General features: G+C 34.7%; 1 protein-coding gene across 1 annotated transcript in view; it reads left to right on the top strand.

The window, feature by feature from the left end:
- The window catches only part of Col24a1 (collagen type XXIV alpha 1 chain), a 286,389-nt gene that overhangs the window by 112,257 nt on the left and 148,521 nt on the right, over positions 1 to 25,611 (top strand). The window contains exons 20-23 of the mRNA XM_070007045.1: positions 7,161 to 7,214; positions 8,423 to 8,467; positions 10,077 to 10,130; positions 13,933 to 13,977. Coding sequence (XP_069863146.1) covers positions 7,161 to 7,214; positions 8,423 to 8,467; positions 10,077 to 10,130; positions 13,933 to 13,977 — 198 coding nt within the window. The remainder of the gene's footprint in view (positions 1 to 7,160; positions 7,215 to 8,422; positions 8,468 to 10,076; positions 10,131 to 13,932; positions 13,978 to 25,611) is intronic.

The following is a 25,611-nucleotide window of genomic DNA, read 5'->3' as shown; positions in this document are numbered from 1 at the left end:
TTGGGCCCAAGAAATTATAGTAATTATCAATGTTAATTGGGTTTTCCTCTTATGTTTTCCTCTAGGATTTTTAGTTTCAGTTTTCATCTTTAAGTCTTTTTAGTTGACTTTTAAGTTGACTTATGTATAGTGCAAAATAAGGGTTCAGTTTTATTATTTTCCATGTGAGTATACAAATTTCCCAACACTGTTGTAGATAAGCCTTTTCATTGTGTAGATATGCCTTCCTTGTCAAATATTTCTATAGTCTTAGATATTTCTTGTTTCTTGATTATTGGAACTTTTTTATGTCTTTTGAACCCAGAAAGCAATGAGACCTCCAGCTTTGTTTGTTTGCTATTTGTTTGTGCCAGTACTGATGCATGGGACTTAAATTCATGCCCTTGCTTAGTTTTTGTTGTTCAAGACTGATACTATATCACCTGAACCACACCTCCACTTCCAGCTTTTTGATGGTTACTGAAAACAATAGTCTCTTGGATTTATCTGTCCAGACTGGCTTTGACCTTGATCCTCAGATCCCAGTCTCCTGATGTAGGCCTGGCACCCAACTCCAGCTTTGTTCTTTTACAAAACTTTCTTTGTTAGTTGGGGTCCTTTGTGGTTGTATATGAATTTTAGGACTTTTTTTCTTATATTTGTGGAAAAGACAACCCTGCAGTTTGATAGTAATAGCTTGAATATTACTTTCAGTACCATGGACAGTTTAGCACCTTTAATTTTCCAAACCATGAACACAGGATATCTTTGCTTCTATTTGTGTCAGTTTTACTGGCATTCAGCAGTGTTTTGTAGTTGTCAATGTGCGTGTCACTCTCCTCATTGCTTAAGTTTATTCCTAAAAGTTTTTTTCTTTTGATGCTATTGTGAATATGACTCGATTCTCAGTTTCTTTCAGATTCTCAGTTTCTTCCTTTTGATGCATAGAAATGCAAATGATTGTTTTACTTTGACTTCATTCTTTTAAACTAGTTGAGTATGTATCTTATGTGAAATCCTTAGAGGTTTTCTACACATAAAGTCATATAATCTACTTATACAAATATTCAACTTCTTTCCCATCTGCATTGTTTTTCTTTCTTTTGCCTAGACATTTGGTATGATTTGATTCATCTTACATTTGCTAATTCTTGTTTTGTGACCTAATATATGACCATGTGTTCATATCACATAGATATAACCTATATGCATCTTCTTATGTACTTTAAATGATCTCTACATTGTTTATAAAGCCTAAGCATCTGTGAATGCAATATAAATACTTATTTTCTATATTGTTTACCCAAAAACGACAGGAAAAATGTCTGTACAGACGCACTTCTAAAAAGCACTTTTTATTTACAGTTGGTTGTATTTGCAGATACAGAATCTGCTGTCTATATGCTATTGTTGAAGTCCATTGTTTAATGTGAAATGTTGAAATCTCCTAACCATCCTTGTGAGTAGTTCCACAAATGTTTGATATGTGCCTATAAAGACTGTGTAGATTCTCATTTGGAGATTCAGTGTTCTTTATATAGCCACCAGATTGATTCTGTTGTATGATATGTCTTAACTATTCTGACAATTTTCATCTGTTTGGTCAATTGAGAGTTATTGAGAGCTATCCTCTCAATAGTGGATAGTAAATTTCTCTATCTATATATGTTATTTCATATACAGAATGTGTTTTTCAATATGTACAATTGAGAACTTTTATATCTTCCTGGTCATTTTAGGATTTAATGACTCAGCTCCATTAATCAAATATACTTTAAAACTAAATAGATTTAATGTAAATATAATTAAGCTCTGGATTATTCCAGTGAGTTTCTTACATAATTTTTCCTTTATTGAGGAGAGGGACTCAAAATCTCATAATTTTATGTTTGATGTTTTTATCTTTTTATTATTAATAAGTTTTTTATTGTGAAAATACTGTACAGAAGGGTTACAATTACATCAGCAAGGTAATGAGTACATTTCTTATAAAGCATTGCTGCCTCTTCCTTTGTTTCCCCTTACCATTCCTGCCCTCTTATATCCCCCCCATTCCCCCACTCCCCCACACACTCCAAAGTTGTAAAGTTCGTTTTTCGACATACCATCTTGTACATTTCATTGCTGCAATAGGTCCACCTGTATCCTTATTTAAACATTTTGTTTTTTCCCTTCCCCTCCCCAAATTATACCAACATCAAACACAGTGAAAGCAGGGCTTATACCGTGGGGGAGGGACATACAAAGCAACAAAGAAATCATCTTATAAATATGTTAGAAACAATAGCAAGAAAGAAAAACCATTTGAGTCCTTATTTTGGGGTTAATTTCTCCTAACATCAATTTTTCTGACCTTTTCTATTTGTCTCAGACATATACTAGTTATTGCAAATAAGGGAAGCCATGAGACCTATGTTTCTTTGGGCCTGGCTTATTTCACTTAATATAATTTTCTACAAATCTTTCCATTTCCTAACAAATGGGGCAATGTCATTCTTTCTGATGGAGGCATAGAATTCCATTGTGTATATACACCACATTTTCTTAATCCATTCATCTACTGAGGGGCATCTGAGTTGGTTCCATATCTTAGCTATGGTAAATAATGCTTCAATAAACAGTTGTGCCTGTAACTTTAATATGGTCTTATTTGTGATTATTCGGGTAAATGCCCAAAAGTGGGATTGTTGGTCATAGGGGAGCTCTGTGTGAAGTCTTTTGAGGAACCTCCATACTACTTTCCAAAGTAGTTGAACAAGTTTACATTCCCACCAACAATGCAGTATGGTTCCCTTCTGTCCATATCTCCTCCAGCATCTGTTGTTAGAGTTCTTGATTATAGCCATTCTGACTGGGGTGAGGTGGTACCTCAGTGTTGTTCTGATTTGCATTTCTTTTATGGCTAGAGAGGTTGGGCATTTCTTCATGTGTGTATTGGCCATCCTTCTTTCCTCTTCAGAGCAGTTTCTCTGTAAGTCTTTTTTTTGAGGGGGGGGAGTCCGGTTGTGGGGCCTGAACTCTGGGCTGGGCACTGTCCCTCAGCTCTTCAGCTCAAGGCTAGCACTCTACCATTTGAGCCACCGTACCACAGTACGGCTTTTTTTCCTGCTTATGTGGTGCTGAGGAATTGAACCCAGGGCCTCAAGCATGCAAAGCAAGCGCTCTACCACTGAGCCACCTTCCCAGTCCCTCTCTATAAGTCTGTAGCCCACTTATTTATTGGGCAGTCGTTTCTTTGAGGATTTGTTGTTGGGGGATTTAATTTTTTGAGTTCCAAGTATATTTTAGATGTGAGACCCTTGTCTGTTGGATGGCTAGTGAAGATCTTCTCCCAATCCCTGGGCTTTCTATTGATCTTGCTAGCTATGTCCTTTGCCATGCAGAAGCTCTGCAGCTTCATGAAATCCCATTTGTCCAACCTTTCTTTGATTTGTTGTGTTTCTGGGTCTCTATTAAGAAAATTTTGGCCTGTGCCAAGGAGACCTAGGGTTTCTCCTATTCCATCTTGTAATGTTTTCAGGGTGTCTGCTTTGACTCCGAGGTCTCTGATCCATTTGGAGTTGATTCTGGTGGAGGGTGATATATAAGGATCTAGCTTTAGTTTTCTACAGGTGAGTAACCAGTTTTGCCAGCACCATTTACTGAAGAGGCTTTCTTCTATTCTATTTTTTTAGCTCCCTTATTGAAGATTAGATGGCTATAGGTCTGTGGGTTCATTTCTGGGTTTTCAGTTCTATTCCATTGGTCCTGAGGTCTGTTATTGTGCCAGTACAGAGTTTGAAATTTGGTATTGATATTCCTCCAGTAGGGAAAGGTGAAATAAAACTCTCCCTCTTTGCAGATGGCATGATCTTGTATTTAAAGAATCCCACAGACTCCACTCCCAAATTACTCAAGCTGATTCAAAACTTTGGCAAAGTAGTAGGGTATAAAATTATCCTCAAAAATCAATGGCTTTTCTGTATGCCAACAATGAGAAAAGCATGGCTGAAATCAGGAAAGCAACTCCATTTATAATAGCCCCACAAAAAATAAAATACCTAGGAATTAACTTAACCAAAGAAGTGAAGGACCTCTATGATGAAAAATTTAAAAACCTGAAAAAGGAAATAAAAATAGAACTTAGAAAGTGGAAAAACTTCCCATGCTTCTGGATTGGAAGGATCAACATCATGAAAATGGCAATACTTCCCAAGGCTATCTACAATTTTAATGTCATATCTATCAATATTACAACCCAATTCTTCAAGGAAATAGAAGAGGCAATCCAAAAATTCATATGGTACATTTTTATCTTATAGACAACACAGAATTATTTTCTTTCTTATTTAATTAATGATTTTTGTTGTTCAAGCCTGTCGGGGCTTGAACTCAGGGCCTGGGTGTTGTCCCTCAGTTTATTTGCTCAAGTTAGTGCTCTATCACTTGAGCTACAGTTTCACATCTGGTGTTTTTGATACTTAATTAGCAATAGGAGTCTAATGGACTTTTCTATTTAGGCTAGCTTCAATCTGCAATCCTCAGGTCTCAGCCTCCTGAGTAGCTAGGATTACAGGTGTGAGCTATCAGTGCCCAGCCTTAATTTACTTTTTATTATTCCTTTAAGATGGTTTTAAAAGAGGAAGGAGGTTGAAGGCAGCTTTCCTCCTTTTCTGAAAAGGTTAGTTTGGGTTTTGGTCAGTTGTGCTATCCCCAGGATAAGTAGCTTCAATGAGATAGTTAAGGAGCCTAGTTCTTTTAATCAGCCTAGTTCTTTTAATCTACTGGTTAAATCCTGGCTACAGAACTAGGATAGTTGCTAACATGCATTCTCTAATCTAATTTTATACACTTTATACACTTATCAGGGTCCTTTTTACACTGGGGCTTGATTATACTTTTTTATTGCTTTTAATTATAAGTTTTTCATTAGTGTTTTATGGGTAAAGACAAAAGTACTCACACATGTTATTTTTCTCTGATTTTTTCCAGAAAGGATTTTTCTCACTTTTCTCAATTTCCTTTACATACCACATATTTCTCCTTCCATTGTAACTCTGACTTTATAACTTTTATTTTAAACCATCATCTATATAAATTGTTAATTTATTAAGAATGGGTACCGTATCTTATTTGTGTTTATACATTCAGAGCCTAATTTGCTATTAAGTAGACCTGTTTAGTAGTGCAATTTGATGTTTTATTATGAACTATAGTAAAAGAATTAATAAAACATTAGTATATATTTGACAAAAATGGCTATTATTGTACTAGAATTGAAACCTCACAGTTTTTGGAATCTATACCTCCAATTAATCTTTGAAAACTCTTAAAGTCTTTCACTTTGAATTTCAGGAGATCAGTACTTTAAATGCTGAAGAGTTGAAAATCATTGTTATCGATCATGATTTTTCGAAACTTGTAGATAATGGAACCCCAATTCAAAGAGGCTTGACTAGCATGTGAACAGTTTAGGAACTTAATAGTAACAATGGAACCCAGGACCCCAACCAATATCACACGAGCTATTTTCTCCATTGGTTAAGGCATTGATTTAGCTTTCAGGCTCTGTCCTCTTGATGGTTTTCCATTATTGATGGTTATCTCATCCTGAATGCTATTTTATATTTCTAGTAACTTCATTGAAGTTTGAAATTATCTTTTGTTACATGGCTTTATGGAATGTCTTGGTCATTCTTAAATCACGTTCTAGGTGTACGGAGCATGCTGACTGACTTAGGTTCCTGTTATATGTCCACCATTACAGTTAGAGTCACACCCCTCAAACCATCTGGTCCAAGAGTACAAACAAAAGGTATTTCCTTTCCTTAAGGAAAATTAGAGTGCTTTTTTTGCCAATAAAACTGATAATATATGTTGGGCAAGCATAAAAAGAGCATAAGCCCATTTTCATAATCTAACACATTCGCTCTTTCTAAAAAATAGAACACTGCACAAAAATAATCAGGTTACTACTTGAAGACATGCAGTTTTCTTGGATGACGCTGTTTTAATAATAGGATTGTGATAAGATAGGCTTAAACATAACCAGAATTATTTTTTCTTTTGTGTTAAAGTGTATACCAACAAAAAGGCAAGCTACAATATAAAGATTACCCTGTGATTTTTACACTTTCCTACCTTCTAAAACTAAATACCCAAGTTAGAGGGTAGGTTTACATTTTCATTTGACATGCTTAGATTAAAGCTGGGTGCTGGTGGCTCATGCCTGTAATTCTAGCTATTTAGGAAGTTGAGATCTAAGGATTGCAGTTCAAAACCAGTGTAGGCAGGGAAATCCGTGAGACTTTTTCCACTAATAAATTACTCAAAAAATAAAAAGCTAGAAATGGCTGTGACTGAAGAAGTAAAGCACTAGTGTTGAGCAAAAGGAGCTCAGGGACAGAGCCCAGACCCTGAGTTCAAGACTCAAGACCAGCACACATACACACACACACACACACACACACACACACACACACAAATTAAATGTTTTAATTATTACAGAATTACTAAACACAATAATGAAAATGTAATTTTTAGAAGAGCTTTACGTATAACTCTTCTAGCACATTGCATAGTAAGAGAACAGAACCAATAAAATGTTGCTATGTTGAATAGATGTTGCTAGTGTTATTTGAATTATTATTTGTAATAATAATAATTATTTGTAATAATTTGCAGATTATTTTTGTAATTATTTTGAACAAGTATTTATCTGAAAAGCAACAGTCAGCATTTATAGTTTAATTCTGTTTCTTTGCAAATCACCCATCTCTTTTTCACAAGGTTACATCAAGAAGCTGAGGAACACTTAGTATGAATAATGAATTCCAGACCCCTCCATTTGTGTTTAGTCTTTGTGGATACTCCATTATGTTTATTTATTGTCAGAGTAACAGCTGGATCCATTGCTTTCAGTTAGAAAATTTTGTCTGAGAAGATATCTGGAAATTGAAAAATAACATACTGAACAAATTATTTGAAACTTAAACTGTTTGAAAGAAAATTTATTCTGTTTCTCAGTTTTTAGGGATCTTGTAGTTTTCGGCTCAGCTGCTTTCCCATCTCATTTTCATGACTTCTACATGAGAAATGAATGGTGCCACCTAACAATGTTTTGATAATCAGCTTAATGATGGTTGATCAAAATGCTAATAGAGCTATAAGTTTTAATTTGTGTGGTTATTTTGATTTTATAGGGACTATTTGGAAATAGAGGGCCTCCGGGGCCTCCTGGTCTCAAAGGAACTCAGGTATGGAGGTAGCGACTATTAAATTAGCAGTTTCTTGGTTCAAATTTTCCCTTTACATTTTTCTTGGGTCTTTAGGTGTTTTTTTTCTTTTTGCTTTAAGAAACAATTTCCTTACTCTGGACAATTTTTACTATAGCAGATTTCAAGTTACCATTTTACATTGGCAGTTATGGAGTGGAATTTGGAATCATTTTACAATGTTCTGAATTCATTAAGTGATTTGTGTCAGTGGTCTCCAAAGGAATGTTGAGGAATCTGAACACAGAATCAAATACACATGTCCAGTAATTTATATTTACTATTGTGACTGCTTTATATTTGTGACCCAATAAATTATACTTTAATTGAGTTTTGAGTTGAACAAAATATTTGTTTATCAAGTAAAGCATTTATGTTTAGAGACATCTACATATATTGTTAGTATGCACTAACATCAACTAGTAACTTAACAAATCAGCATATTTAATAAATATGTCTAATATTTCTGCAAATGAAATGCAAACACCTTTTTATTCTCTTTAGAAATAATGGCTAGAAGTTTCTATTTTTGCAACTTTGATCCTCACAAGAATGTACCAAACTTTTATATTAACATTATAGCTGTTTTGATTCTAAATCAAGTAAAAACTCTTACATAGTAGAATCCATTTGATTGGAATCTGTTGTATCTTTGCATCTCTAAGGTTTAAGAAAGAACTAAAATTAAAAAAAAAATAAGTGACAACTCATCTCAAAAAAAGGCTTTTGAGTAAATTATCAAAGCATGCCTGAAGAAAATATGCTTTGTATATTAGTTTTAAAATGTCAATGAATATTGACTTTCTCCTGTTAAGAGTTTTGAATTTCTCTCAAAACTCAACAAGTAAATATTATCCTCACTTAATAATCTCAGTGATTTCCAACCCTCATCATGCAATATCCTCTGCACTTTACTTTTGTACATTCCAAGTTTCTGTTAATGGTTTGTATGACCTATGAATTTTAAAGTAATCCAATAGCAAACATGCCTTGTTTTAGAAAGATATGATGGTGTTCCAGAAAATAAATAAAATGTATAGGGTGGTATAATTATGAAATATAAGAAAATCATAATATCATTTCATAATATCTCTAAACAACACTCAAATTGCTAAATAAATATAAAGAATGCAGGTCTACATTACTCAACATTTATTATAAAACATGACCTGTTCTGATCTTTTCTTAAGGGAGAAGAAGGACCCATTGGACCCTTTGGAGAACTGGGGCCAAGAGTAGGTATTGTTAAAAAATTTTTCTTTTTTTTTTTTTTTCTTAGCTTGGTGCTGGTAACTCATACTTGTAATCCTGGCTACTCAGGAGACTGAGACCTGGAATATAATAGTTCAAAGCCAACTCAGTCAGCAAAATCTATGAAACTCTTTTACTAAAATAACTGGCACAAATCCAGGCTGGCAGAATGGTTCAAGTTGTACAGTACCAACCATAAACATGCAAGCAGAACAAAAAAGAAACGATAATTGTCTTAAGTCTGTGTTGTGAAATATGCCTAGAATCCTAACATTCAAGAGGTAAGGTATGAGAATCTCAAGTCAAAGCCACAGTAAATGACATATCAAGTTCTAGACTAGCCTGTGCTACATAATGAAATCTATCTCAAGGGGAAAAATAATATATAATAAATTATTTTGAATAAGTGTTTTTCTTTAAAACAGCTGTACTGTAATTGTTTTAATGGTATAATATTTTAATATATAACAAAAGAGCAAAAGTGAAACTATAGCCCTTAAATTCCTACAAATAAAATGAGACAATAATTAATATTTTGAATTTTATGTCCTTCTATATACTTACTTGGTTTTTCAGAGGTCTTAGTAATTTATGAAAATTATTTGAAGGGCTAGCCTTGAGCAAAAATGCTCAAGAATAGCACCCAGGCCCTGAGTTCATGCACCAGGATTGGCACATATACAAATAAAAAAGAGATTATTTTCAGTTCTTTGTTCTGCCCTGTATGTGTTAGGAAACCATTAGAGCATATCAACCAAAGCAAAGACAAAAAGAAAAAGTATTAAATGAATTCAATTTATTTGTTCCCCATTAATGAATTGGTTGAGAGAGAGAAAGCAACAGAAAGGGTTATTTTGATCAAAATATAATATATGTATGTCTGAAATACCATGATGAAACCTCTTGGGACAATTAATGCATATATGCAAGTGCACGTGTGCATGCACACATACACACACACACAATAAAAAAGAAAAATAAGAAAATAGGTGAATGAGAATGAATGTGATCAAAGTAGATGATTTGTATGTATAAAAATGGAACAATTTTATTGGAAAATTTTAAATGGGAAATATTTACTCTGCTGAAATTGTTTAAGAAGTGGGGTATGGGATAGGGAGAATGATGGGGTGAATTTGATCAGGATACAGTGTAAGCATATACGAAAATGTCACAATGAAACTTTATGCAACTAATGTATGATACTTTTAAAAAATCTATAGAAACAAAGCTGCATGAATAGTTGAGTTTATCTAGGACATGTGTACATGTTTGTGTATGTGTGCTTACATGTACACATACATCTAATCTAATTGTCTTTTTCTGACTTTGTCAATCTATCAAAATATAATCGATATGAGATCAAATGTGTTTAGTGCTCTCTCTACCCTCAGAATTTAGAATTCTACTTTATATATAGGAGACATTCTGGTAATATTTGGACGAATGGGTACTGATTATAGTAAAAGACATCTATTAAATAATTCTGAAATTTTCATTTCATATGAATCACCTATATTTCATAAATCTCAAGAAACTTTCAGAAATGAGAATAATTATCTCTCTCTTTTTTAATGTATTTTTTTCTACTAGGGAAAACCAGGTCAGAAGGGCATTGTGGGTGAGCCAGGACCAGAAGGCTTAAAGGTAAAGCATCCAACCTTGGTGTCATCTTTGACACAAAACTGCCAAAAAGATGGAAATGTATCTTTTAAATATACAGTAAGCACATATAAGCTTACAGAGAACCAGTGAGGATATTAAAAATGTTTCAAGATCAATTGAAACAATTGAACAATTTAATAAAAAAATTATGGTAAGATTTGTGGGTTAGATGGAAGGCAAAAAAAACCCATAACTTTAGAAATTAACTGTCCTAGTGGTCAGAAATTTACTTATTAGTATAAATCTCAAAATCTTTCATCCATAATAAACAATGGGTCTAAGTATATTACTTGTTAATCATTGGATAGAGTTCATTTTATGATACCAAAAGGCCTATCACTTGTTTTTGCTTTATTTCCAGATTTTATATAATCCTTTATAACAGAAATTATAAAATAACTTAATATCTTGATGTGTATTATCAAGACTGAAAGAAAAAATTCATAACAATTGTTTTAAAATGTTCAGCTTGACATGATATGTATGACTGTAATCCCAGAACTCTGGAGACAGAGGCAAGAGGATTAGAGGTTTGAGGCCACTTGGGATACAAGAGAAACCTGTCTCGAAAAAGGAAGGAAGGAAGGAAGGAAGGAAGGAAGGAAGGAAGGAAGGAAGGAAGAAAGGAAGGCAGGCAGGCAGGCAGGCAGGCAGGCAGGAAGGCAGGAAGGAAGGAAGGAAGGAAGGAAGGAAGGAAGGAAGGAAGGAAGGAAGGAAGGAAGGAAGGAAGGAAGGAAGGAAGGAAGGAGGGAGGGAGGGAGGGAGGGAGGGAGGGAGGAGCAATGTAGTTTGAAGAACGAAAGAAAAATGAAAGAAAGAAAGAACGAGAAAGAAAATTTGAAATCTACAAGTCATGACATTTTCTCACAAAGCTCCAACTTTTTAATATTAAGCTCATTAAATTTTATGGTGTTAAAGTTTAAATAAAAAGCTAAGCTGGGCCCTGATGGCTCACGCCTGTAATCCTAGCTACTCAGGAGGCTGAGATCTGAGGATCACGGTTCAAAGCCAGCCTGGGCAGGAAAGTCCACGAGACTCTTATCTCCAATAAAAACCACTAGAAAACTGCAAGTGGCACTGTGGCTCAAGCGGTAGAGCGCTCACCTTGAGCTGAAGAGTGCAGGGACAGCACCCAAGCCCAGAGTTCAAGCCCCATGACTGACCAAAAAAAAAAAGCTAAACAGCAGGTTTTGAGGTCAGTGAAAAGTGTAAGATAAAGTATCTTCTAATCTATCAGTATGTCTGAGACTGAAATTATATTGGGAGAATAGGTATACCTAATTTTCTCAAGTTATATACAAAACTTCTAAAAAAGATAACCATATTTCTGCTGAGCTTAATTATTAAGCCCTTTTCTATAATAAATATTTTGAAATATATGTATTTTACACATTGGCTCATGTTTCATTTCAGACCAACCAATTTCACATGTCATTAGAGGCTACAATATTTCTGCTCTATGCTATATTAAGTTTACTTTTTCTATTTATTTGGTACTAGTCCTGGAGCTTGAACCCAGAGCCGAGGTGCTTTCCCTGAGCATCTGTGCTCAAGGCTAGGGGGCTACCACTTGAACCACAGTGACACTTTTGGTTTTTGGATGGTTAATTGGAGGTCAGAATCTCACAACAAACTTTCCTGCCCAGGCTGGCTTTGAACAATGATTCTCAAATATCAGTCTCTCACATAGCTAGGATTACAGGCATGAACCACCAGCCTTCAGCTTAAATTTTATTTTTCCGGAATCTTCAACTCCCATTTCATTGATGGGAAGCAAGAAATAGTACTCTCTCTTTTCCATTTTATCCTATTTTAATCATTTTATACTAAAATATATACTTGCCAAAACTCATTTTTTTCTGTAAACTGTATATTCCTATGACATTCACTATGTATAGTAAACTGTATTTATTTTTTTCTTTTTTTGTTATTATTATTTTATTATGAAAATACCATACAGAGGGGTTACAATTACATGGGCAAGGTAATGAGTACATTTCTTATTCTGTATTTAATTTTTTACCTCTTTTTTATTATTTATCAATCTGTGTCTCGGTTCATGCCATTTCCTACCACTAAAAATTATGAATCCTCTACTTTTCAGGGTCCAACTAATGAAGTCATAATCTAATGAACTCACTAATGGAATACTTAAAGTAACTATAGTGGTTCATACACTATATTTAATGCTTCCAACACGCAGTGCAACAGCACAATATACTAGATGCCTTATATTTTCTGAAGTAAAATATAAGGATATTAATTTGATTGGAATAAAGCAGATAAGGTATCAGTACCAAATAAATTCAGAATAGGTCATGTTTGCAGCCAAATGAGTTGTGAGAGACATTGGGTATGCAGAGCTCTACAGACTGTAAAAATAGTAGTGCTAAAGTTAGGAGCACACACACTTCTCTGGTAATGTTTAGAGTACTTCAGCTACTGCAGCTCACAGGCTGTTTGCAACTGTGTCCATCTTTAGTACTTACCTGAGACATATTTTCTCTTCTGCCTGAGGAAGTAGAGCACCCTTGTTTGTAAGAGCTATATTTTTATGCTTAGCATCTTTTACATTGCCTATCACTTTTCTTTATACATACTACACAAAAAATATTGTAATGTTTTTATTTGTACACATATTTTTTCTTTTTTATTGTTACATATTTTTATTTTTCTTATTTTATTGTTACTTTGGGTGAGAGTTAGAGACAAGACAAGGTCTTACCATATAACTCAGGGGGCCTGGAACTTGCAATCCTCCTGACAGCCTCCTGAGTGTGAGGACTCCACCATATCTAGCGTGAAAAGTGTTTTTATTTTTTTTTATTCCAAAAGATTTTATTTTTGGTAAAGAAGTTTTAGATTCACAGCATAATTAAGAGAACAATACAGAGATTTCCTACGACCTCTAAGTTTAAACTTTCTTTGCACTGAGTATTTTTAGCATATTTTAGTATCATAATTTTTTAAAGATACCATTTTTATTTCTTCTTAATTAAAATTTTACACATCTGAAATATGATATGCTTGTGGTAACAAATAACCCAGCATCTAAAATATTGTTCTATTGAAAGATATATATTGTAGAAATCAGAGCAAAGTCTTTGATGTACTTGGGACATCCATGAATGAATAATTGCTATTATTTTTCTTCTGTTAGTGTACTTCTCTTTCAATTTGGTTTAGGGAACCTAAGTGACTTGGTGGGCATTAGTAGGGCACTAGAAGGCCTGAATGTTTGTTTTATTACGTTTATTTTTTATTGTAAAGATACTATACAGAGAGTTACAGTTACATGAGTGAGGTAATGAGTACACTTCCTCTTGAACATTGTTACCCCCTGGGAAAAGTGTTTTTAAAGCAATTAAAAGCCATACATTGGAGAACTTAATTTTTTTCTGAGAGTACTGGTTAATCTCAGGGCCTTCTGCATGCTAGTCAAGAACTTTACTACTTGAACCATGACTATAGCCTTTGGTGCTTTTTAGTTATTTTTCAGAGACTTGGAGGTTTTGCACACGGCTATCCTCCAGCTACCATCCACTGGGATTACAGACATGAGTCAGCATGTTTAACAGGAGAATGCAATGTCAGAAACTAAGCTACTATTTGGGTGAAAAATGGAGGAACGTTTCTATTCTAGGCCAATACCATAACAGAGTTTTTAAACACCTAAATTTTCTTTGCCAATTTTTGGACTATAATTCAATACTTTCACAAAATGAAACAGAAGAGTAATTTGTTTAACATAGTCACTTTGCAACTTTATGTTCTTTATCAACAGGGAGAAATAGGAGATCAAGGAGATACTGGGAAAGTTGGTGAAACAGTAAGCTAATGTTTTTACTTTCATTTCTTCCAATCATCTGCAAGCGTTTTTAGAAACTATGTTAAGCATAATCCATTAGCTATAATTATATTAGCAAGAAGCAGATTATTGTTACTTTGTAAACATAGAAAATCATGTTTCCATTGACAAATCCTGTTACGTAAAAGAAAAATGGGGGAAAACACAGTCATGATATTCTCCTCTTGGGCTCAGGAGTATACTTTTTTTTTAATGTATGCTTTTTTTTAAAGTTTACATGCCCTTTGTAATAAGTGGACAGAGTTCTTATTCCCTTATATAAATAAATGGATATAAGCTAGCTAAGTGTGGTGCTTCATGCTGATAACCCCAACATTAGGAGACTGAAAGCAGAAGAATCACAAGTCCCAAGCAAAGCCTGGGCTACATAATAAGATCCTGTGAAATGTGATCTCCTCCACTGGAGTTCTGGGATTGTAGGCATACATCACCATGCCCAGTCTTTTTTTTTTTAATTATTTAAAAAAGGTTTTTTATTGTGAAAATATGTATAGAGGGGTTACAGTTACATGAGCAAGGTAATGAGTACATTTCGTATCCACTATTGTTGCCTCCTCCTTTGTTTTTCCCCTACCATCCTGTCCCTCCCACCTCCTCAACTACACACCCCCACCCTAAATTGTAAAGTTCGTTTTTCAACATAGTGTCTTGTACATCTCATTATTGCAATGGGTTAACCTGTATCCTTATTTAAACATTTTGTTTTTTCCCTTCTGCTGCCCAAATTATATCAACATCAAATACAGTGAAAACAGGGGTTATACCGTGGGGGAGGGACATACAAAGCAACAAAAAAAATCACATGGTACCTTATAAATATGTTAGAAACAATAGGAAGGAAGAAAAAAACCACCTATGTCCCTATCTTGGGGTTCATTTCACTTAACATAATCTTATCTGAGCTTTTCTGCTTGTTCCAGACATATACTAGTTCTTGCAAATAAGGGAAACTATGAGACCTATGTTTCTTTGGGCCTGGCTTATTTCACTTAATATAGCTTTCTACAAGTCTTTCCATTTCCTAACAAATGGGGCAATGTCATTCTTTCTGATGGAGGAATCGAATTCCATTGTGTATATATACCACATTTTCTTGATCCATTCATCTACTGAGGTGCATCTGGGTTGGTTCCATATCTTAACTATGGTAAATAATGCTGCAATAAACATAGTTGTGCTGGTAGCTTTAGTGTGGTCTTGTTTGTTATCATTTGGATAAATGCCCAAAAGTGGGATTGCTGGGTCATAGGGGAGCTCTACGTGGAGTCTTTAGAGGAAACTCCATACTGCTTTCAGAAGTGGTTGAACAAGTTTACACTCACATCAACAATGCTAGTAGGGTTCCATTCTGGCCACATCCCCTCCAGCATCTGTTGTTATTAGAGTTCTTGATGTAGCCATGCTAACTGGGAGGAATCTCAATGTTATTTTGATTTGCATTTCTTTCTTTTCTTTTTTGTCAGTCATGGGGCTTGAAATCTGGGCTTGGGCACCTTCCCTCAGCTCTTCAGCTCCAGGCAAGCACGCTACTGCTTAAACCACAGTGCTATTTCCGGTTTTCTCGTGCTTTATTGAAGATAAGAGTCTCTCACAGACTTTCCTGCCCGGGCTGGCTTTGAACCACAATCCTCATATCTCAGCCTCCTGAGTAGCTAGGATTACAGGCGTGAGCCACCAGCGCCCAGCTGATTTGCATTTCTTTTATGGCTAAAGAGGTTGAGCTTTCTTCATGTGTCCATTGGCCATCCTTCTTTCCTCTTCAGAGAAGTTTCTCTTTAAGTCTTTAGTCCACTTATTTATTGGGCAGTTGCTTTTTTGAAGATTTGTTGTTGGGGGATTTAATGTTTTGAGTTCCAGGTATATTTTAGATATGAGACCCTTGTCTGTTGTATGGCTAGTGAAGATCTTCTCCCAATCTGTGGGCTTTCTATTAATCTTTGCCATGCAGAAGCTCTGCAGCTTCATGCAATCCCATTTGTCCAACCTTTCTTTGATTTGTTGTGTTTCTGGATCTCTATTAAGAAAATTTCAGCCTGTGCCAAGGAGACCTAAGGTTTCTCCTATTCCGTCCTGTAATGTTTTCAGAGTGTCTGCTTTGACTCTGAAGTCTTTGATCCATTTGCAGTTGATTCTGGTGCAGGGTGATATATAAGGATCTAGCTTTAGTTTTCTACAAGTGATTAACCAATTTTGCCAGCACCATTTACTGAAGAGGCTATCTTTCTTCCATTCTATTTTTTTAGCTCCCTTATCAAAAATTAGATGGCTATAGGTCTGTGGGTTCATTTCTGGGTTTTCAATTCTATACCATTGGTCCTGAGGTCTGTTCTTGTGCCAGTACCAAGCTGTTTTGATTACTATGGCTTTGTAGTAGAGTTTCAAATTTGGTATTGATATTCCTCCAGCACTGTTCTTTCTGTAAAGGATCGTTTTAGCTATTCAGTGTCTTTTATTGTTCCATATGAATTTTTGGATTGCCTCTTCTATTTCCTTGAAGAATGAGGCTGGAATATTGATAGGTATCGCATTGAATTTGTAGATAGCCTTGGAAAGTATTGCCATTTTCCCAATGTTGATCCTTCCAATCCAGGAACATGGGAGGTTTTTCTACTTTCTAAGTTCTATTTTGATTTCCTTTTTCAGGTTTTTAAAGTTTTCATCATAGATGTCTTTCACTTCTTTGGTTAAGTTAATTCCTAGGTATTTTATTTTTTGTGGGGTTATAAATGGAGTTGCTTTCCTGATTTCAGCCATGCTTTTCTCATTGTTAGCATACAGAAAAGCCATTGATTTTTGAGGGTTAATTTTTTATCAGATTTTTTATTGTGATTAAGTGGTTACATAATTTCCCAAATTTCACAGTATTGTGAGATAGTGATACTCAGTTAAAGTCACAAACACATTCTAACTTTCCTGGAGCAAATTGTCTATCACGGTCTGTACCATTTATGAGTTCTATGAGCTTTGTGATACAGTTATTTCTTCCACATTGGGTGATATGTACATTTCTTTTGTTTTGCATAGCATCAGCTGTTCCCTCTTTCCCACTTGTTCCCTCCCTCCCATCACTGCCATTGAGTTGCTTAGTTCATTTTGGTCAATGTCCAGTGCAGTTGATGGGTCCCACTGTTGTATGTTTTTCCCTGATTTCCTCTAGTTCTGTGTCGTTCTCCAGGTTTCCCATACATGTGATCAGCAGCATGGAGTTATTTAGTAGTGTTTCGATCAGATGAGTGGAAGTCCTTTGTTTCTTAAGTCCTGTTAATTTTGTTGTAACACATAACATTTTGGATTTAACATCCACTTATCACGGAGACCATGTACTGTTTGTCTCTTTGCTCTTGGCTTACCTCGCTCAACATGATTTCTTTTAGCTCCATCCATTGCCCTGCAAATGCCATTATTTTGTCATTTCTAATGGCTGCATAATATTCCATTGTGTACAGATACCACAATTTTTGGATCCATTCATCTGTGGTGGGACATCTGGGTTGTTTCCATATCCTGGCTATTGTGAACAGTGCTGCAATAAACATGGAGGTGCATGTGTCCTTGTGCACTGGTTCCTGTTGTTCAGAATAGATGCCTAGAAGTAGTATGACTGGGTCATAAGGGAGGTCAATATTTAGCTTTCTGATTACCCTCAAACTGCTTTCCAAAGTGGTTGTATAAGTGTACATTCCCATCAGCAGTGTAATAGGGTTCCCCTTTCTCCACATCCCCTCCAGCATTTGTCATTGGCTGACTTGAGGATATGGGACATTCTGACTTGGGTAAGGTGGTATCTCAGGGTTGTCTTCATTTGTATTTCCTTCACAACCAGGGATGGTGAACATTTCCTCATGTGTTTCTTTGCCATTTTTATTTGAGGGTTAATTTTATACTCTACTACTTTGCCAAAGTCTTGAATGAGCTCGAGTAATTTGGAAGTGGAGTCGTGGGATTCTTTAAATACAAGATCATGTCATCTGCAAAAAGGGAGAGTTTCACTTTATCTTTTCCTATTTGGATCCCCTTTATAATTGCATCTTGTCTTATTGCTGAAGCTAAGCATTCTAATACTAAATCGAAAAGAAATGGAGAGAGTGGACATCCTTGTCTCATTCTTGAGTTAAGAGGATATGGCTTTAGTTTTCCACCATTGTGTATAATGCTGGTTGTATGTTTATCATATACAGCCTTTATTGTATGAAGGAATGTTCCCTGAATTCCTAATTTTTTGAAAACCTTCATCATAAAGGAGTGTTGGATCTTGTCAAATGCTTTTTCTGCATCTATTGAGATAACCATGTGGTTCTTATCCTTGCTCTTGTTGATTTGTTGGATTATATTAATTAATCTGCGTATATTGAACCAGTTTTGCATCCCTGAAATGAATCCTGTTTTATCATGGTGTATGATTTTTTGGATGAATTGTTGAAGTCAATTGGCCAAAATTTTGTTGAGAACTTTTGCATCAATGTTCATCAAAGAAATGGTCTATAGTTCTCTTTCTTTGATGAGTCTTTGCCTGGTTTTGGGATGAGGGCTATGATGGCTTCATAGAATGAGTTCAGTAGTGAACTTTCTCTTTCAATTTCATTGAAGAGTTTGAGGAGTATTGGTGTGAGTTCTGCTTTGCAGGACTTGTAGAATTCTGCTATAAATCCATCCAGCCCTGGGCTTTTCTTAGATGGGAGGTCTCTTATTGCTGTTTCTATTTCAATGCTTGATATGGGCCTGTTAAGCTGGTTTAACTCATCTTGGTTTAGTTTCGGCATGTTGATATTTGCTAGAAAAGGTCCATTTCTGCCAGGTTCTCAAACTTATTAGCATGAAAGTTTGAGAAGTATTCCCTTATAATGTTCTGAATCTTGGTTGTTTCTGTGGTGATGTTTCCAATCTCATCTCTGCATTTATTTATTTGTGTGTGTTCTCTTCTTTTTGCTGATAAGATTTGCCAACGGCCTGTGAATTTTGTTAATTTTTTTCAAAGAACCAACTCTTTGTTGATTCTATGTTTGTTTTGGATTCTAATTTGTTTCATTCTCATTTCATTGTAATTATTGCTTCCTGTCTACTGGATTAGGGTTTAGCTGGTTACTTTTTTTTAAGGAGCTTCAGATGTCTCATTAAATTCTTGGTTTCAGATCTCTATAATTTGTTCATGTAGGAACTAAAGCTATAAACTTGCCTCTGACTCCTGCCTTTGCTGTGTCCCAGAGGAGCTGGTAATTTGTGTGTTCATTTTTGTTAAGTATGGTGAACATTTGAATTTCCTTTCTGATCTCTTCCATGACTCACTGGTGATTCAATAGTGTATTGTTCAGCCTCCATGTGTTACAGGACTTTGTTTGGTGGCTTTTGGTGCTGAGGTCTAATTTTATTGCCTTGTGATCTGAGAGAATTCAGGGCATAACTTCACTGTTTCTGAATTTGGACAAGTTTGCTTTGTGACCTAGAATGTGGTCTATTTTGGAAAATGTTCCATATACTGCTGAGAAAAACATGTATTCTGATGCTGTTGGGTGAAATATTCGGTAGATGTCTGTTAAATCTAGTTGATCTATGCAGTTGTTTAGATCTGAGGTTTTGCCAAGTTGATGTATCTAGTGGGGATAGTGGTATGTTAAAGTCCCCAACAATTAATGTCTTTGGATCTATGTGAGATTTGAGGGAAAGTAGTGTTTCTTGGATAAATTTGAGTGCTCCATTGTTTGGTAAATAGATATTTAGAATTGCAATATCCTCCTGAAGGAGAGATCCCTTAATTAGTTTATAGCGACCTTTTTTATCTCTTCTCACTAATTTTAATTTGAAGTCTATTTTATCTGATATTAGGATTGCAACTCCTGCCTGTTTATGGTGGCCATTTTGTTGGTAGATTTTATTCCAGACTTTCATTTTCAAAATATGTTTGTTTTTATGGACAAAGTGTGACTCTTGAAGGCAGCAGATAGAAGGATCTTGCTTTTTAATCCAACTAGACCGTCCATGTCACTTAATTGGAGATTTAAGTCCATTAATGTTGAGAGTTAGGACTGAGAGGTGTTTGGTAGTTCCACCTTCTTGGGGGCTGTGACAATTGGGTTCTTCCTATGGTTCTTGGATTCCCAGTTTGGGTGTGGTTTCTTGGCCTTTATTGTGGTCTTGTTGGTTTTCTATGTATAGGACATCTTTAAGAATCTTTTGTAAGGGCTGGGAAGGTGGCTCAGTGGTAGAGTGCTTGCCTTGCATGCCTGAGGCCCTGGGTTTGATTCCTCAGCATCACATAAGCAAAAAGAAAAAAGCTGGAAGTGGCACTGTGGCTCAAGTGGTAGAGTGCTAGCCTTGAGCTGAAGAGCTGAGGGACAGCACCGAGGCCCAGAGTTCAGGCCCTACAACCGGACCCAAAAAAAAAAAAAAAAAAAAAAAAAAGAATCTTTTGTAGGGCTGGTTTAGTGGAGATATATTGTTTCAGTTTTTCTTTGCTATGGAAGGTTTTTATTTGACCTTCGGTTATGAGTGAGAGTTTAGCTGGGTACAGTATTCTTGGTTGATAGTTGTTTGTCTTTACAGCATATATCATTCTAGGCTCTTCTTGCTTTAATTGTCTCTGCTGAGAAATCTGAGATTATTCTAATTGGTTTCCCTTTATAGATAATTGATCTTTTCTCCTTGACAACTTTAAGGATCTTTTCCTTGGTCTGAATTGATCCTGTGCGGATTATAATGTGACGGTGAGCTGTCCTGTTCTGGTCTGGTCTATGTGGGGTTCCAAAAGTTTCTTCTATCTGAATAGGCCTATCTTTTTGCATGTTTCAGAAGTTCTCTGTTAGGATCCTGTTAAACAAATTTCCTAGACCATTAACTTCTGTCTCTAGGTGCTCTTCTACACCTATTATCCTCAGATTAGGCCTTCTGATGCTGTCTTCCATATGTTTATTAGATCTATTACATTTCTTGGATTTGTCTTGGATAGTTGTATGTTCTTTCTCTATATTATCTAGGTTGTCTTTAATCCCCGAGATTCGATCTTCTGCATGGTCTACCCTAGTTAAGACTTTCTACTTTGTTTTTTTTATTTCCTTTCCTTCTAATTGGTCGGCTTTGATGGCTTCAAATTCTTTGTTGAAGCTTTGCTTTAGTTTTTGAATGAACTTCTTTACTTCCTTAATTTGGTGTTCAGTGTTTATTCTCAAATTACTTAGTTGATTGGCTATGTTTTCCTTGGACTCCCTTTTCCTTCTGTAGAGCTCCATTCAGACCACAAAGGGTTGTGGTCTCCCTAGATTCCTTCAGCTGTCTGTTCATGGATTTCATGAATGCCTCTATTGATCTTTGTCAATTCTCATTCCACTCACGCAATCCCTGTATTACACTTTGATTAGCTTCCCCATGCTCACACAATTCCTGTATTTCTCTTTGACTGTTCTCAGCCTGCTTATGCAATTCTTGTGTTTCTCTATGACTGTTCTCAGCCATCTCATGCAATTCCTGTATTAATCTTTGTGTAGTTTCCTCACACTCACGAGATTCCTGTATTAATCTTTGGTTTGCCTCCTCTCTCTCCCTATCATGCTCACACTGAGTCCTTTGCAGATTTTCAATCTTTTTATTCACCATGTTCATCAGGAGTAGTTGTAGAGCTTTTGGGAAACTCTCCTCTGGATTATTCATTAACTGTTCTGTCACCTGATTATTATGAGTGGGAGTTGAGATACCCAGACTTGCCATTTTTCTTTTGTTTCTCTGGCTTGTTCTGCCTATTTGGTATGAAAGTAACACCAATTTTGTTCTAGAACATTATTTTAAGACAAGCATCAACCAGAGTCTTGTAGTTGTACAGTCAAAATGGCTGCAGATACAATTTAGTTTAACAGATACAATCTATTCGACATCAAACAACTATGGGTTAATGGGCTTAGAAAATCAAAGAGGGAATTAGAAAACCAGAAATTATTAGGTTTAGAGAGAATTGTGAGAAAAATAGGATTAGAGGGATGTGGAGAGGTAAAAGGAGAGTGAATTTAACTAAGTCAGGAGTATTCTTGTTCTAATATTTGCCATTCATTCCTAGTCCTGCTAAGTTCAAGATAAATTTGACCTTAGCATTTTTATTATTAATAAGATTATTAATCTTATCTTTCATTATTATTAAGATTTGAAGCATTGAAACAAACCAAGAAGTAATGAACTGGACAAGTATAATTTCTTTCTTCAAATACAGATTGTTTTCACCATTGTGTTATTACACCACCTTTGTTGTGTTTGACTCAGATCTATTAGAAGTATTTTTATTTTCTATAACAAGGAAAGATAGTTAAAATATTCTTTGAACTATACCCACATATTACATATAAAATTGTAAATAACACAAATAATATGACTTTAGTAAGTATGCTAATTGTCACAATGCAAGTAATAAATATAACTTCATCACTTAAATGAGAAATTTCTTTTTTAAATTGAGAAATTAAGTCATAAAATTCTCTACGAGTATATTTGATAAGATTAAGTAATTAAACAAGATAAATTCTGGTCTTGGGCCAAAAATATTTCTAGTGCTCCCAGTTTTCCCATTGATTATAAATTTATAAAATAGAGGTGTATTTACTCCTAAACCATGATTAATATAACAAGTTAATCCCAAGTCTGAAGTCTGTTCTTGTTTTTGCTAGAAAGCATTTATTTCAATATAGTATTTTATCTGATTATTCAAAAATTCTTATCAAATATGATTATCATATTTCTCTAAGGTCAAAGAAGTTAACTTCTGACATTTCTAAATATCAAGTTACTTAGAATACATGTGTAAACTAGAGTTCTTATCCAGAGTTTTAAAACCAATAAAGAACACATTTTCTTCAAATAATATTCTATCTAATAAGCTCTGAAGTGTTATTGAGTTAATCATTCTAGGCTAGTTCTGTTCAGTAGAAGAGGTCTTATCTCATGCTGTCTAAGGAAGAAATTGACTATGGATGCAGGTACTAGATATTTGTTGCTGGGGGGGCAAGATAACAATTATTGCTGTATTTCAGACATCAGTTACTTCTAAATGATGATTCATATGATGCTATTTATTTAATTCTTATACAGTTTTAGAAGATATATATGTTCATTGCCACTTTTAAAATGGTGAACTTGGTGCACTGGACATTACCAGTTCAAAGTTACATAGCAAATCTCAGATTTAAACACAGAGTTCCAAACTAGAAATTTCTGTTAGCATATTAAATTATGCTGGAATATTTTAATATTAGTTGAACAACCATTTGACCTACATGTCATATAGGTGGTTTAAAAATTAGGTAAATTATCAGGAAATAAGCTTTCCAACCTTGATATTCTCTCTATTAAGGATATGAGATAAATGGATTTTTAAAATTATTTCTTGTATTAAAAATATAAAAATGCCTAAAGAATATCTAAAATCTCAGTAATATCCAGGTTTTATTTTTATTTTATTAATTTCCAAACCATATAGTTTATCTAGTTCAGAGTTTTTTTTAATTATTTATTTTATTTTATTTGTGAACATACTGTACAGAGGGGTTACAATTACATGGGCAGGGTAATGCGTACATTTCTTACCAAGCATTGCAGCCTCCTCCTTTGTTTACCCTTCACATCCCTTCCCTCTAGTTCAGAGTCTTACTGTCCATTAAGCTCTTAAAAATATGGTAAGATATGGCTATACTTTATGATATCAATCATAATTTTAACATATCCCAACTTTACTTTAGCAGCTAATATTTACTTTGTGCAGTCTATTTACAATCATTTACTTCTTTAACTGGGCCCCCTCTAGTTTTATTTTTCTCTTTGCATATTTTTAGTATTTAGAGTTGAATTTGTAATGGAGCATACCACTCACCACAGCATCCTCTACATTGTGTCTCTGTACACAAAGAATTGATGTCTGTAAACTTGTATTAATTGATTCTTTAATTTCAAAAGATACTCACTAATCCCCTTCATTCTATCTATCCTATTTTTATTAGTAAATCTAGAGTTAACCTACCATAATTAACATACTTAATCTGTCTAGGATATAAGTATTTGAAGGGCTATATAAGAGAACACAATGTAATTTCCAGAATTGTTCACAGATTACTTGATTAGGATTAATTGATAAATATTGGTGTAATGCAGTAAAGCATATTTAAATGAATATCTAATGTTCAAACAGGCTTATCCATAGAGTGATTCAATATCTTATTATTAGATTTACTGTTTATTCAGTTGTTTATTCAGAAGATAATTACTGATAGTATTATGACTACTATATAATCAGGAGTCCTTGTATAGTCCTTTGAGAGATATTAACTAATCATATGAATAAATATTTAATTATAAGTTGTGATTCATTTCATAAAGGAAATATACAAGGACTATAACATGGAAATCAAATTTAGATAAGAAGAGAATAGAAGCTGAGTTGAAGAAATTACATGTGAGTTGTAACCATAAAGAATGGCATGAGTCAACCGAGGAATAGGGGGAAAACACTCCTGGAATGTACATTTCTACTTTTGCCACTTAACTTGCTTCAAAAAACTATATCATATCTCTAAATACTTGTTTTCTTACTGCTAAAATGATTTCTTAGTACTAAATTTCTTATTAGACATGAGAATTCTCTTAAAAGTGTTTAGCAAAATGATAGACACACTTCTCAAAAGAGAAGTGGACGTAACTCAGGTATATTTGTGTGAAATGTATTTGTTTGTTGATAGATTGGATGGATGTAGGCTACAAAAAAAGAAGTTCCAATACCCTATACCCAATATACAGTCTTTCAATGTAATTCTTTACTTGTGCTGAGGTAGGCCTAGAATTTAAACAAGTTTAAAGATTATTAAGTGAACTAAGCCAGGCCCAAAGAAACATAGGTCCCATGGTTTCTCTTATTTGCAATAACTAGTATATGTCTGAGACAAGCAAAAACTGTCAGATAAGTTGATGTTAGGTGAAATTTACTGGAAGATAAGGACTCAAGTATTTTTTTCTTTCTTGCTATTGTTTCTAACATATTTATAAGATATTTCTTTGTTGCTTTGTATGTCCCTCCCCCACAGTATAACCCCTGTTTTCATTTTCACTGTATTTGATGTTGGTATAATTTGGGGAGGGGAAGAGAAAAAACAAATTGTTTAAATAGGGATACAGGTGGACTCATTGTAACAATGAGATGTACAAGATGTTATGTTGAAAAATGAACCTTACAACTTTGGTGGGGAGGGCAGGAAGAGTGGAGTGGGGGAGATGGGAAGGGATGGTAAGGCGAGACAAAGGAGGAGGCAACAATACTTGATAAGAAATGTACTCATTACCTTGCCCATGTAATTATATGGTATTTTCACAATAAAAAAAATAAGTGTATGAAGTTTTACACAATTGTCAAAAAAAAGATTATTGTTCTATGATTTTAAGTAAACTTATTCTCTCCAAGCACATGTATTGCATGTTTTTAATCACCATAGATTATAGCCAAAATACAGATAAAGCTTATTTCTTTCTTCATTTATGTGTCACTTAAAATACATTTACTAAACACTAAGTGCTGGAATTCAATAAGTCATATGATTTATGTTTTGAAATGACAAAAATAGTTATATAAGTTATAAGTAT

The sequence above is a fragment of the Dipodomys merriami genome, unplaced genomic scaffold (genome assembly GCF_024711535.1).
Source record: "Dipodomys merriami isolate MVZ:Mamm:240054 unplaced genomic scaffold, mDipMer1.0.p SCAF_7, whole genome shotgun sequence".
Lineage (NCBI taxonomy): Eukaryota > Metazoa > Chordata > Mammalia > Rodentia > Heteromyidae > Dipodomys > Dipodomys merriami.
Note: the sequence above shows the minus strand (reverse complement) of the source record. Positions and strands in the feature narration are given on the sequence as shown.